General features: G+C 41.6%; 1 protein-coding gene across 6 annotated transcripts in view; it reads right to left on the bottom strand.

Moving 5' to 3' along the window:
- Positions 1-13707, bottom strand: part of MCTP2 (multiple C2 and transmembrane domain containing 2) — a 122273-nt gene that overhangs the window by 81922 nt on the left and 26644 nt on the right. For 4 of the 6 annotated variants that reach the window (XM_054837048.1, XM_054837047.1, XM_054837051.1 and 1 more), the window contains exons 6-9: positions 4698-4840; positions 3822-3898; positions 2529-2640; positions 529-564 (exon numbers count right to left, since the gene is read on the bottom strand). In XM_054837048.1, the coding sequence (XP_054693023.1) occupies positions 529-564; positions 2529-2640; positions 3822-3898; positions 4698-4840 (368 nt within the window). Of the gene's footprint in view, positions 1-528; positions 565-2528; positions 2641-3821; positions 3899-4697; positions 4841-11881; positions 11981-13707 lie in introns of those variants that run through there. The other 2 variants (XM_054837052.1, XM_054837058.1) reach the window with 2 other exon arrangements.

The following is a 13707-nucleotide window of genomic DNA, read 5'->3' as shown; positions in this document are numbered from 1 at the left end:
CAACACAGAAATCTTGGAAATCCTGTTACGCTGCTGGTAATGAAAACTGACTGCTCGGTCTCCATCCCAAGAACAAAAGGAATTTCAGAAGAAATACTGCCTCACAAAATTCCTCCCATGGGGAGAGGTAACCCAAATGATTAGAATGGGATCCAGGAGACTCACGTTCAACTCCAGTGCCAACTCCCAGCCACCTTTCGGGTATCCTTAAACAACTCAAATCCCCCGCAGCTCTCTTGTTGGTTGAATTTACACTCATTTCCTTAGTACAGACAGTTTTTCTGCCTTTTTACAGCTCTTTGCTGAATGGGGTCTTACTCTTGCTTGCCACTGGACACTACCCATAGCACCTACCATAAGAAAAGAGCAGCAATTTCTCATCACATCGAAAAAAAAATCAAAAAAGTGAAGCTGACAGGTTGCAGCTATACCTCGGAGTTGTCCTATGTGTACCCCTTCTGTTTCAGAAGAGGGCACAGATTTTGGGAGGGGACTTTTTTTTTTTAAAGAGAAAAAAACATGGATTACCTTGGATGAAGTTCGCTTCTTCCGACTTGACCATCTCTATTCGTGGGTCCCCACCATCATAGCAAAGAGAACCCAGGGAGAGGAAACAGAGAAGGAACAAAATGGAAAAGTGTTCAGTAAAATAATTCAAACAGCAGCTTGTCAAATGTGTTAGAAAAGATTATTACTAAGTAGGGGGTTGGACCTACGAATGCATTCATCTACCTCCCCTCTCTCATGGAACATAGCAATCGAGAAACCAAAAATACCTGCATTGCACCAAAACCCCCAGGAAATTAAAAAAAGTAATAAAGAATAAAAAGTGGAAGGACCCAGAGCCATTACTAAGAAACATGGCTTGTACTTTTGGTGCCATCTGGTTCTACAGTAAGCTAATTTAAAAAGGAAAAAAAATCATCTTGCTGTTAAGTGCTAATGCGGACAGAGCCATTTCACTATTCTGATTCCACTGGAAATGGCTGAGCAATTTGCATTTGAAATATGAGGGCTTAAAACGTCGTCTTTAAAAAAATTACAGTGTGCACCAACTCTTCTATCATCTGCACTCTGAATGTTAACTAAGTACCCAAGAGTACCAAAAGCTGCTACTTTAAAGCAACGTATTTTCTGTCTCACTAGCTAGGTCTACTTTAGCCCATGCCTTCCAAAAAATCCCAGAAGAATTCCTGAGGTTCTTTTGGCTAAACTGCTTTTTTGCTAAAGTAACTTCACGTCTTTGCTTCACCCCTTCCTGCAATCCAGTGACACGTGTGCCAACAACACTTTCTTGTACAAGCTAGAGGGGGAATTCACATCCCAGATCAAAGCCACCTCATAATATAGATACGTAAATACAACAACAGTGGTTTGAATGTTGTCCTTAAGCTTTTAAACAATCACATATTGAGGTAGAAATAACTCTACAGTTATCTTGAGATTTTACAATTCTCAAAGAGGCAACTATTTGAAAAATAAATAATGAACGGCAGACGTCCCACATTAGCTATTTCTTATTTTGCTTTCCAACCCCTTGAAACATTTACGTTTCTATAAATAATCCCATTCAGACTGGAATTCCATACCTATAATTCAATAATGTGCTGTAAACAGAAACTTTCATACTAGACTATATAGAAGACTTGTAGGAATATTTCCTCTTTACATATGTATTACACATATTTAAAATTAGCTCTGGTTTTCAAGCCAGTCCCAGTAAATGCCTGATCTTGGCTTTTCCCTATCCCTTGCTGGCCAGGAGCAGGATTAGTTCATCAACACAGGTATGCTCCACACTGTGTAAAAGACCAGTAGGAATCCTAAAAAAATGAAAACAAAAGCAAAAACACCCCACATGCAGGACCTGAAATTTAAAAACTATCAGCTTCAGTTTTGCTGTTCCCAGTCTCTTCCCAGGTTGTTCTGGGTTTCTAGCATCACTAAATGCACCATATTTCAGTATCAGGAGCCAAGTCAGTCAAAAAACTGTCAGTGGCAAAATCAGGGATTTTACAAGCAATCTCTTCCTCTCAGCCAGTGTGCTCCTCTGCAGGACTGGTGCAGTTTAAATCCTAACATCAAATCCCTGCTTTTAGATTTCACACGGATATGTTTTTTTATTGTCATAAAAAAAAAAAAAGAGAAAGAAAATAAAAAGAATAACTTTTTTTTTTTTAAACTCCTAGGTGGAAACCAGAAGGTAGTATGCCCTGGGATAGCAATCAAAACAGGTAGGGTTCATACATTCAGCAACCTGAACGTTGCAGCGATGGATACCACGCTCCCGACACACGGACAGCACTGCCACAGCGCACGTCACAGCTACGAGACAGAACCATCCAGCTACGGATGTCTACGCAACTTTTATGTTTGTTTTTTTTTTTAAAGTTATGATCTATCTTGATCTCAGTATTGAGTCTCGGAGGATGAAAATAAAGGTGGCATTTCCCAGTAAATCAGATTATGCCAACTTTCCCCCCCACACACACATTCCAGCTACAAACTGGATTTCCTAAGCCACTTACATTTCTCTTGAAGTCTCCTTGCTTGACTGCTAGACTCAAGTTTAATACAATCACTCCCATGTCATCTTCTAAACTGTTGGGATCTTCCAGTTTTAAAACCTGTTCAGTAGTTCTACAAGCAGCAAAAAAGATGTGCATTTATTGACTCCAGTTATCTCGAGTTCATTATTAAAGGTCACGCTGAGCTGTGCAAATTTCAGCTTCTTGTCTGAAATTCCCAATATTGAGTTTAAATGTTAAAACGTGAAATCTGGAGGGTTCCTTCTTAGTTCTGACAAAATACACCACCCTTTTAATAACAGAGCCTAGTGTTTATACAGCATTGCTTAACACCCATAACTCCCCATATGCAGATGCATGCTGAATTGAGTTACTACTACCTCTGCTTCAGAGAGTGACAGGGAAACTCATCCAAGTGAATTTTCTAACATTAACGGCTGGGATTTGACTCACAAAACCCGTGTTCTGCCTTACCTCTATGTATATTTAATCTCCCTCCATGACTCGGTTCCCTCTTTGAAAACGGGAATGCTGGTATTTACCTGGTGGCACTCTCTCACAGATGAATTCATTAATGTTTCTAGAAATTTGGATACAACAGCCATGGGAGCCATAATATACCCATACAGGGAGAACTCATTTTCTCCAAAAAAAAAAAAAAAAAAAAAAAGTTGCACAGCAAGGGAGTATAAAAGAGAGAACTAAAACTTGAATTCCTGGCTTTCAGCTCCACATTGAGACCCAGCAGCAGCAGACAAAAGGCGCAGGGCTTGCCTCCGCACTAAATCAGGGCCAGATGCAGCTGCCGTGGGGACGGATGGCTGCGGGGGGAGGCTGGAAACGGGGCGCTCGCAGCCAGCCAGGCAAACCGCTCCCCAGCCCAATTATATGCATTAAAAGGCACCCCGCGCTACGTGGGGCTAAGAAGGGGTCTCAACCTTCTCCCCCCCTTTCTTCTTCCACCTCCATAAATTATTCTGGTGTAGCTCTCCCTAAACAATGCCGCATAGAGAAACTCTTATTCTTATTCCTAGACATGAAAAGGAAAGGGCGCCTTCTGCTGAACTGGGCTCCATCCAGGTTGGATTTGAATCCGGTACGTAACGCCGGATAAAAACACGCGCGTACGGGATTTACCTCAAGCGATTTCTTGTAAAATGTGCTCCCCACCCTTCTATCAAAGTCAGTTTTCATGAATAAACAAATTCCAAGCTACAGCAAAAACATTTTGTTATTTTCCTATGTTTCTCAATTAAGCTGCATTAATAAACTTTAATTAAACAAACACATTACCTATTGAGTTCAAGTTCACTGAGCGCTACAAATGCCGAACCCATGAAGTCTGAAGAGGTTAAATCTCGATCGTACACCTGATAGCAAAATAAAATAAATACTTCCAATTTTCACATCATAAGCCAATTGTATCCCAACCGATAACAGAACAGATATTTTAAGCCCTTTCAGTTCAATTTTGTATTTGAAAGATCAAAGCGTAGATATAATTCAGGGATAATTTTCCATCTCCCTGCTTTAATTTGTATTTTTAAGTAAATATTTAAACGGCATTTTGAAAGTATCTTCTTAATATTATGTAAACAGAGACACGCGTGCTGCTGCGGATTGCGCGGGTTCCTTTACGCTCTGCGCGATAGCATAATGAAACGCTGCACAAAAATCAGGTACTTCTGGTTACAGATGTTTTAGCAATTAGTGCTCGCAACTGGTAGCTTGCAGTTCTGGTAACTGTAACGTTACTCATAATGAGAAAAGGCTTTGCTACTTGTCACGGCTGCATCCCAGGTAATAATTCTGTTCAACCCAGCCAAATTACACTCTTAAAACGTGCTTATGAAACCGCTATTGGTTTCACTGAGCTTGCACAAGCACGGTAAGAGCGAGCAGAATTTAACTCCATAGCTTTAAACAGAGCCAGTCAAGGAGTTTTATTTCAACTTGGGTTCTTTTTGCAGATGGAAAGCAAAACACGCGAGTAAAATCTGGAAGAGACGCATGTGCATTTTAATTTGAAATTACTGAAACTCTTAAATCGGATCGTGTTTTATGTTACACTGCTACAGTGAATTAGAAATCAATACATTTCTAAAGTTGGATAAATATTTCTTTTAAGCAATTATTTTCATCTTTCAAAAATCTGAACCCAAAACTTACCTTGATCCAGAGTTTTTGATCGAGGGTCTGTACAGGCAGCACAACAGTTTCATCCCAAACTGGGTTGAGGTTCTTGTAGACTACCTTACTTTTGTATAGAGTTTTCCCATTCAGTTTAAACTTCACATAGGGGTCACTTGTACCTGTGACAATTAATAAAAAAAAAAATAGATTAGCACTGCCCCTGCATAGCCCCACAATCTTAAATTATATTTTCATAAAACAATAAATAACAATAATAAATGGTAATGACTTTATATATACATGCATATACTTAATTACCTAAATAAAAATCACTAGTTTATACAGGAATTCTATTGAACAGAACCAGAAAGTTGTCTGAAAGCACGCAAGAAAAATTCTTCCTAGTTTGCTTGATCTCCACTGTGTTATTCTTAAAGAATGTTAATTATTCTTTAGCAATTTAGTTAACATTTTAATTTGGGAAAAGAGCAAACAGAAGCAGGGATGAAGAACGATTTACAGGCCAACTAACAACACAGACAGTGGAAGAGAGAAAATGTGATCCTGTGACTATGAATATATAAAAAGACCAAAACTGAAAAGCATTGTAACTTGGATCGGAGCTCCAAGGAAACCAGTAACAATAGCTAAAATACCCATCAGGATTTCATCACTTCCCAATTTACTTAAAACCAAATTTGAAGTTTCGGTGAAAAAATACTGACTTTATTCACCAGCTCAGGATAAAAACCACATACAGAATAGAGTCTGCAAAAACAAACAAACAATATTCAGGTAACACATTTTTTAATCCAAGTGGCACATTTTGCCATGGCAATAATGTCCCATATTTTTATTGAGCAGATGTCCATGGACAGAGCGTGAGGCTCGTGCCACTCGGCAGCAATAGAAAGACTTGCAGCTGTCAAAGGAAAAGAGAAGAGGGAATCAACTTTTTATTATTGTTATTAAACCAGCGGCATCTGCACTAACACCAACCGCTGTGCAGGACACCAGACAAAAGGGGAACAAGGTACATGAAGGATTTAACTAGATGGTTGATTTGGTAATGCATACAGACTGCAAAAAAAAAAATAATCTCACAAGCTGCAAATAAGGGAAAGAATAAAACCGAGGTGTAGCAGCATATACAGTTAACTGATCCCAGATGCCATTCGTCTGTCATATTCAATATTGTTTGTATTATTGTCTGTATATTTGGAACTAAACTTCCCTCCTAACGGTTTAATTTCATGAGAAGAATAACAGCTAACGCGACGGTCCTGGCTGCCCCCCAGCCTGCAGTGCGGGCTGCCGGCAGGGAAAGACTGACTCCTACACCAGACTTCACATATTCAGAAATAATCTCAGCCTGGCCCCCCCGGTTCCCATTGAGATACTGGCTGACAAACACGTAGCACTTCAGGATAACCCGGCGTAAAAACCAATACTCAGCCTTATCAGTACTTTGGTGAAACAGTGACAATGTGAAAATCCATATTTAAATATCCAAAGCTCTGATCAGTGTTATGTCAAGACAGACTTAGACTCAAGAAAAAAATAGGTATGTGTTAGCATCTATTTGGAATTGCATAGTACTGTGAAGAACTGTGCCCCTGGGACATCCGGAATTATCTTTAAGAATTACAGAAAGTTTTTATTCTGTTTAATTTCAAAAGGGAAGACTCCCAGAGTCCTGTCCAATTCTGCACATAAGGGGTGTTTCATTCACAGAAGGAAAGTAGCAGTTGGTTTTCAGATACTACAACTGACCCTTTTCCTAAATAGTAATTGCCAAAATCAACCCCTTTTTGTGAAAAAAGGCTGCAAACTTAAGACATTCATTTTCCTTGTTTTCTTAGAAAGAATAATAAAAAGGACCTGATCCAAAGCCAGGAAAGTTAGAGGGCAGCTTCTTATTGTTTTCAGTGGGTTAGGACTAGACTTTTTCACTAGACTGTTTCTCAGAACTACGATTATGCCTTTACATAAAATGTACCACTTAAAACCAGCACACTTTCCACAAGTGGGAACACACAAATAAATCGTCACCCCACAACAGAGGCAGTAGCCCTCAGACGATACAGAATTTGAGAAATAACAGCACTGAGCTCTTTAGCGTTACTTTCTCCCAGCTCCAAAGATCCCAATTCCCTTCTCCTTTAAAAAGAAGAAAAAAAAAATTAAAAAAGAGAATTGGCTTTTATTTACAGGACAAGCAGGAGCAAGCTGCATTATTAGAAATAACAATAATAGTAATAATAATGTCCACAACCTATTCTGTGCATGAAATAGCAACTGGACAAGACAAGGAAAGCAACTGCTGAAATGAAAGCACGAAGAGGGCGATGGAGGCAGGTGGTCTATGCCCATAACCCATCTGCTTTTGGTACAGAAAACCCTCGAACGAGGGCAAAACCCAAAAAGAGAGAGAGAAAGAAGAGATAGAGAAAGCAAACGGCCAGCAAGTTCAATGCCTGCAAGTATAAAATGCCAAGCCCTTTCTCCAAGGATGGGAAGGGAGAAGACTACAGCTAAGTAAGCATCTCAATTGCATTGTTGCTCTGAAAGCTTTCCGGGTTGTTATACCGTAAAGGAAATTAAAAGAGGGGGAAGGGCTGCCCAGCACTGCTCACGTGAGCCAGGCTTTAGCAATCATTCTCATCTATATATCTTAAAAAAAAAAAAAAAAGAATGTCTTCCTTAACGTTTACATATGTTTTTATATATTTATATATAAAAACATGTATGTATATAAAAGAAATATATATTTTTTCTATAAAATACATATTTATATAAAAACATATAAAAAACCCAGTGGTGGTGGGGGGGAAAAGCTATAATAAAAAGAGGCCTTTAATTAAATAAGATTGCCACTCTGGGATCAGGCCTTCATGCTTGTCAGCTTAGTCTCAAAATAAACATCTCAAACCGGGGCCTCAGTGGTGTCACTTACTCCGGCAAGGCACACTGGGTAATCCCTCGCTATCTTGACAGCTACATAATGTTCAAACTGTTTCACGGGTGAACGGCGGCACTTGCGCGAAAGAAAATATTAATGCCGGGAATTAATAGAAAAAGGGATGATGGTTTACAAAAGCCAAACAAGGAAAAGGTGTCAAGTTAGTACCGGCGTTAATTGTTAGGGAAAATAATTGCAGAGGGGCACGGGTTTCGGCGGCGCTTGCCTGTCTGGCTGTCAGAGGGGTAACATCTCAACTAGGCAGGCAGGGAAAGGGGTCGGCAGCGCGGGAGCGTGGCTCACAGATCATACAAATGACGGGTTGACACCTCCGCGCTGGCAAACAGATGGACTTTCACCTCCGCGGCAGGAGCTGGCATGCAACCGAGGCTCAGTGGCCTTCGATCGGGTGGACCTGGATGGCCAGGAGAGAAATGATGGGGCTGGGTGTGGCACCACAGCACCTTTTGGGGCTTTCAAGGCTTCCCCCAAGTTGTTCCTGGGATGTTGATGAAGCTCCTGTACCTCTCTGGGTCAACATGCCCATTTCTGTTTTTCTTTAAGATGCCTCAGATTGCATCCAGGTGATCAGAACAGGTTAAACAGGAGACAGGCAATGAGAAATCTGGAGAGGGACTGTTTACAAGGACATGAAGTGATAGGACAAGGAGTAATGGCCTGAAGCTGAAGGAGGGGAGATTTAGATTAGATATTAGGAAGAAATTCTTCACTCTGAGGGTGGTGAGGCACTGGAACAGGTTGCCCAGAGAGGTTGTGGAGGCCCCATCCCTGGAAGTGTTCAAGGTCAGGTTGGATGGGGCTTTGGGCAACCTGGTCTAGTGGAAGGTGTCCCTGCCCATGGCAGGGGGTTGGAACTAGGTGGGCTTTGAGGTCCCTTCCAACCCAAACCATTCTGTGATAAATAAGCCAGGTGGACAAGCCCCACCTGATGGGATGAACAGCACAGACTGCAAATTATTGACTGCATTTAAATTCAAGGCTTGAAGGCTTCTGGATTCAAGATGGGAAAAGACATCTGCATCTATTAAAAGCTATTTATTAGAGACAATCTACAATCTAGGCAAAAGAGCACAACTTTTTTGAAAAGTGCCTAGTGATTTTAGAGATTAACTGGTCTAAAAAAAGGATTTTTTTTTTTTTATAATTTTCATTTAGACATGACAGGCACCCAATAATTTTCTTAGACCATTAGAAAAAAAATGTAACAAATAAAGCTTTTCAGCAGCTATTTCCTAGTGAAGGCAGAGTCAACTTTTAAGCACATGCACCCAGGCTCTTCTGCAATGCAACGTCTGAACCTGTTCATCTCGGTCACATCAGCTATAGCCAAGTGTCAACGGGGTAATGGGAGGAGACTGATCATTCTGGAAAATGGTTGAGCATTTAGCCCAAAAAAACCACTTTTCTGGTGGGAAAAAGCAAGGTGTGATGCTTTAGAGGTTAATGTAAATGTTACACAATGACAAGAAGGTTCTCACACAACAGAATATGTGGGCAAAATATATAAACCAAACGGGATTATCTGCCTCTCAGCTTAAAATAAATCCAGTAAGAGTAAAAAGAAAGAATGACCTCCAAAAAAAAAAATCATTCCATCATCCAAACCTGTTTTCCTATTAGAGAAAGAACATGCATCTCAACAGTGACACTCCCTTGAATTAATTTCTGTAATATCTTTTATACTTCTATTTTCTTCCACAAAGGCTAAAAAGCAACGAGTGTAGGCAAACCAAACACCAGCTAAAATCCGAGCAAGCTTCAGTGAGCAAAAGTTGCTGGGACACAGCGGCAGGACAGGCTTTAGTAGCCCAAGAAACTGTTAATGGTGTTTTTAAATGGATACTGCTGCCCTCTAGCAGCTACCGAGAGATGTATCGCATCGACTGTGTTTAATACTACTACGCACTTGCTTCATAATTAGAAAAAAAAACCAAACCAGAAGACCTGATATAATTTCAAGCCACACACTATTTTATAGGTGTAAACTTACTGGAAATGTAGCATATGAAACAAGTCTTGTTACATAAATAAATAAAAAAGTGACCACCAAGTTGACTTAAAATCCTGAAAAAAATCAAAGAACAGCGTGAAATATAACCTAGACCATTTTAAGTTTTGGTTAAAATCCTAAATTTTCATCTGAAGAAGGAAATGAAGGATTTATTTTATATGCACATAAAAAATAAATTTCTTAAAATCTCCCCAGAAATAGAATTACTGGAGTTATTTACAACAAGGAGTAAAAGACATTTTAAAATAGAACACATACTTTTCTTTTTAAGTGGAAAACCACTATATTCTTGTAGTGAAATAGCCGAGATCAAGGCTCAATGGGGAAATCAGGGGGGGAAAAAAAAAAAAAGTATTTTGCTGGCAGGAAATTCAGGTAATTTTGGAAAGTTTTGTGCCCAGCTAGTTTTACATGACCAGATGGAAGTGAACCACTGCTTGGAAACAAGCATCACCAATAGGTTCCAAGGGAAAATAAACCAACAAACAAGCAAAAAACCCCACAAACAAAAGGAACACCAAAACACCACAACAAAAAAACCCCAATAAACCCAAAAAACTGGAGAAGTGTGAAGAATGCATACAAACCTACAGTTGATGAGAGGGGAAAAAAGCCTGAATAGAACATTAATAGGATGAAAGAAGCAGATGCAGGATGTTCTATGCAACACACTTCAGAAATCGTGTTTAAAAAACCAAACTAAAGTAAATAAGAAACCAAGACAAAACCCAAGACCCTACCAAAACACCATCAGTCCAGCTGAACATTGCATTCCCAGTCCGGGCTCAGGTATGGACGCACAGGAGGGCAGGAAGACAGCGTAAGAAGCCACTTTTATGTTAAATAGCCAACACTGAGGACCTTTGGTGTAAATAGCTGCATCTTCTTGTATTCTCAGTCTTTGGCCTAATAAAATCTCCTTATGGGGTCCCAGCAAGACGCAGTGTGAGCTGTTAAACGCAGGCAGCTGCCCCCCCCGAGAGCCAGCTCTGACAGCTGATAGAGGTCAAACAGTTTAAGAAAGCCGTTATCTAAATTACAGTTACCTACAAAAGAAGAGTCATAGGGTATTCTCTGGGCTCCATGTATTCTCTTCCCGGGCTGTCATTCCTATATTTCTTAATTTAACATTAATTTACCAAAGGTAGCTATGCGTATAATGGATTAGTTGCTTTTGTTTGAACTCAATCTATTTTCCTGAAGTTCCTATCTCTGTGCATTCATTTCCCACGGCCAGTCCAGGAGGGATGCTCGCAGCGATCGCTGCGTATAAGGGCAAAGTTTCAGCCGCACGCGTTGCACTCCCAGGAGCTGGACTTGGCACAGACAAACGCTCGCAGCACAAGCCCTTGTACGCAGAGCTACACAGGATCCAGAAAACATCAAAATAAGTACCCAGCACCATTCAAATTCTTAGCAGTTGTAAATTAGCCATGATTACGCCTTTCAAAAAGAAGTGGGAAAAGTTGCCTAATACTTCTCAATCATTAATAAATCTGAAGGACTAATGATCTAATTGCAGATACCCTGAAAACAGAGAACGTCAAAATAATCAGCGTGTTTGCAGGGAGCGATTCAGTCTAATTGCTCTGAGCATTTGCTTTCCAAATAACGGACTTGCTCTCAGCTGACAAACGCCCAGCACGGCACAAACTCATCCCTTCCTCCAGCACCCTGGTATCAGCCAGCACGGACCCATGCAGCAGATAGCCCAGAGCTACAAGCGGTGGACTACTGCAGGTTCACTGCTGCTTAAAGTTAAAAGAACACGTTATTCTGGCCCCCTCTCCTTTTATTTTGCCCTTGGGAGACTGAGCTTTGGCACAGCTCGCACTGATGTTAGGAGCTGCCCGTGCAGCACGGCCTCTCTGCCAGCTCCAGGAGCCCACCGGGACCCTCTGGCAGTGGGTGGTGTTAGATGTGAGACCAGATGATGATGCGCTCCGGATGGGAGAGACGGGATGCACCCAGCAAGATGACAGCACGTTCTGCACTACCGCAACCTGCTGCATGTTCAGCTGCCTGTGTTGTGAGAGGAAAGAAGTGAGAGCAAAACCAAAGTGCAGCAACAGGAAACAATAAGGGAAACCTGAGAGAAAGAAATAGAGAGACGGTGCACAAAGATCCTATAAAAATCTAGAAAGCACAAGACTATGTGAAAGACACACACAAAATTCAGGCTGGAGCAATGCAGCCAAGGGGGGGAAAAGAAAAACAGCCACTCACCAGTTGACATCACATCCGAGAAATACATTCTTTCTTGCAACCACAGTGTTTAACAGATGAAAAAAAAAATATACTCAAGCTTTGAAAGTAAAGGATTTGGAAACAGGAGGGGCTTCTCACCCTTACAGGCACTCAAAACCCAGTTTCTGGGGTTTTTTATAGTGGTAGAGCTGGGTTTGTCAACTCAAGAAAGGTTACGCTTCCTTACAGCTGTTGCATCACGTTGCTGCTCAGTGTCACAGTGTCACCATTGTGCAAAGGTGACTCGTACAGGCAGCAATGTGCACAGTCAGAGCATCTCAGAGCCATAAGGGAGCAGGACATTTCAGATTTCATTAGACTCAAACAAACATCAGGCATCACCCTGCCCTGTGAAAGCGAACCAGCAAGTAGAAATAGGCTCCAGCCTCTCCCAGCTCACAGCGTGTGGAGATGGAAGTTGCAAGCTTCACAAAAAAGGCTCAACGAGGCCACAAACCCACTAAGGGTGCAAAAAAATGACAAGGCTTAGAGCAGTGGTTATTAAGAACGCTTGATTTAAGTCAAATAAGATAATTATCTCTTTTCTGCAGAACTACCAAGGCTCCACGGATATGTAATTAATAAATTTCTGCTTTCTTATTACTTAACAGCATTAAAACTACATAGATCACAAACTCCTTGCCATCACCGAGAAACATCATGTCATCTAGTAACAGTAACACTATAAAAAGTACACAAAACCCCAAACTTTCGGTATTGTGTATATACACACCCAGAGGTTTGGTGTTTGGTTCATCAGTTACAAGAAGTTACAGGAGTCCTGGGCTGATGGACTGAACCCCCTCTATGGAGGGCAGGTAGAAAGAGAGGGGCTGCAGAGAGTCAGGGACTGGAGACACACAACAGGCAAAAAAACAATGCAAGAGGCAAAAGGTGAAGAGAAAAGTAGGAAAGAGCAGATGTTAACAGGGATAATATTATGAAGAGGAAAAAAAAGTAATAAAAATCTGGTAAAGTGAAGGAGGAATTTAAATCACACGAAAGGCAACATATCCTGGAAACAGCAGTACATAGCAAGTCAAAAAGTCTGGAAGCCTACCTAGAAAGTTGGGAGAAAGTAGAGTCACATCTAGGTCTTATAGCCTGCAGGTATCAGAGCTACTGCTCACCTTTACTCAGCCAAGTGCAATTAATTCCTACTTAATATCCGTTAAGCATATACTGAGTAAATTCAGGGAGAGCCCTGTGAATTTGCTGAGTAGAAGAAGGAGTTTCCAGCAACAGCCGTTTTCAATGGCAGAAATACTTCTCCTTTGTTACACACCTTGTATTTATTTTCATACACTTACATACGCACACAGATACGTACTTGCGTTGGGTCAGAACAGAAACAAAGACTGAACGCCAGTACGAGACACTTTACTCTGTCCGCTCCAATTCCGCTTAAAGCCGCGATAGAGCAGAAACGCACACGGCGGCTGACCGCATCCTCGCCGGGCTCCGGGGCTGCGGGACTTCGGGCGGCAGAGGAAGGCGGCGGCGGCTGAGCGGGGCCGGGGGTTTCGCACCGGGCTCCCGGGCCGGGGCTCCGCGGGCAGCGCTGGGACCGGCCGCGAGAGGGCACCAGCCGGCCGCGCTGCAGCCCTCCAGCCGCACCCCCTCGGTCCTGCGGGGTACAATCCCGGGAAAAGAGCATGCACGAGTAAGGGGGCAGGACACCACTCCTAAGTGCCGTTGTCTTACCTTTGAGTTGATACCGACCGCTTTATTTGAATAAAAGCGGGACGTTGCTACTCCTACCCTAGGACCTTCAACACACTGCTGCCGAACCAGAGCACTTTCGT

Source organism: Grus americana, chromosome 10, assembly GCF_028858705.1.
Source record: "Grus americana isolate bGruAme1 chromosome 10, bGruAme1.mat, whole genome shotgun sequence".
In the NCBI taxonomy this organism is placed as follows: Eukaryota; Metazoa; Chordata; class Aves; order Gruiformes; family Gruidae; genus Grus; species Grus americana.
This window is presented reverse-complemented; position numbering and strand designations above follow the sequence as displayed.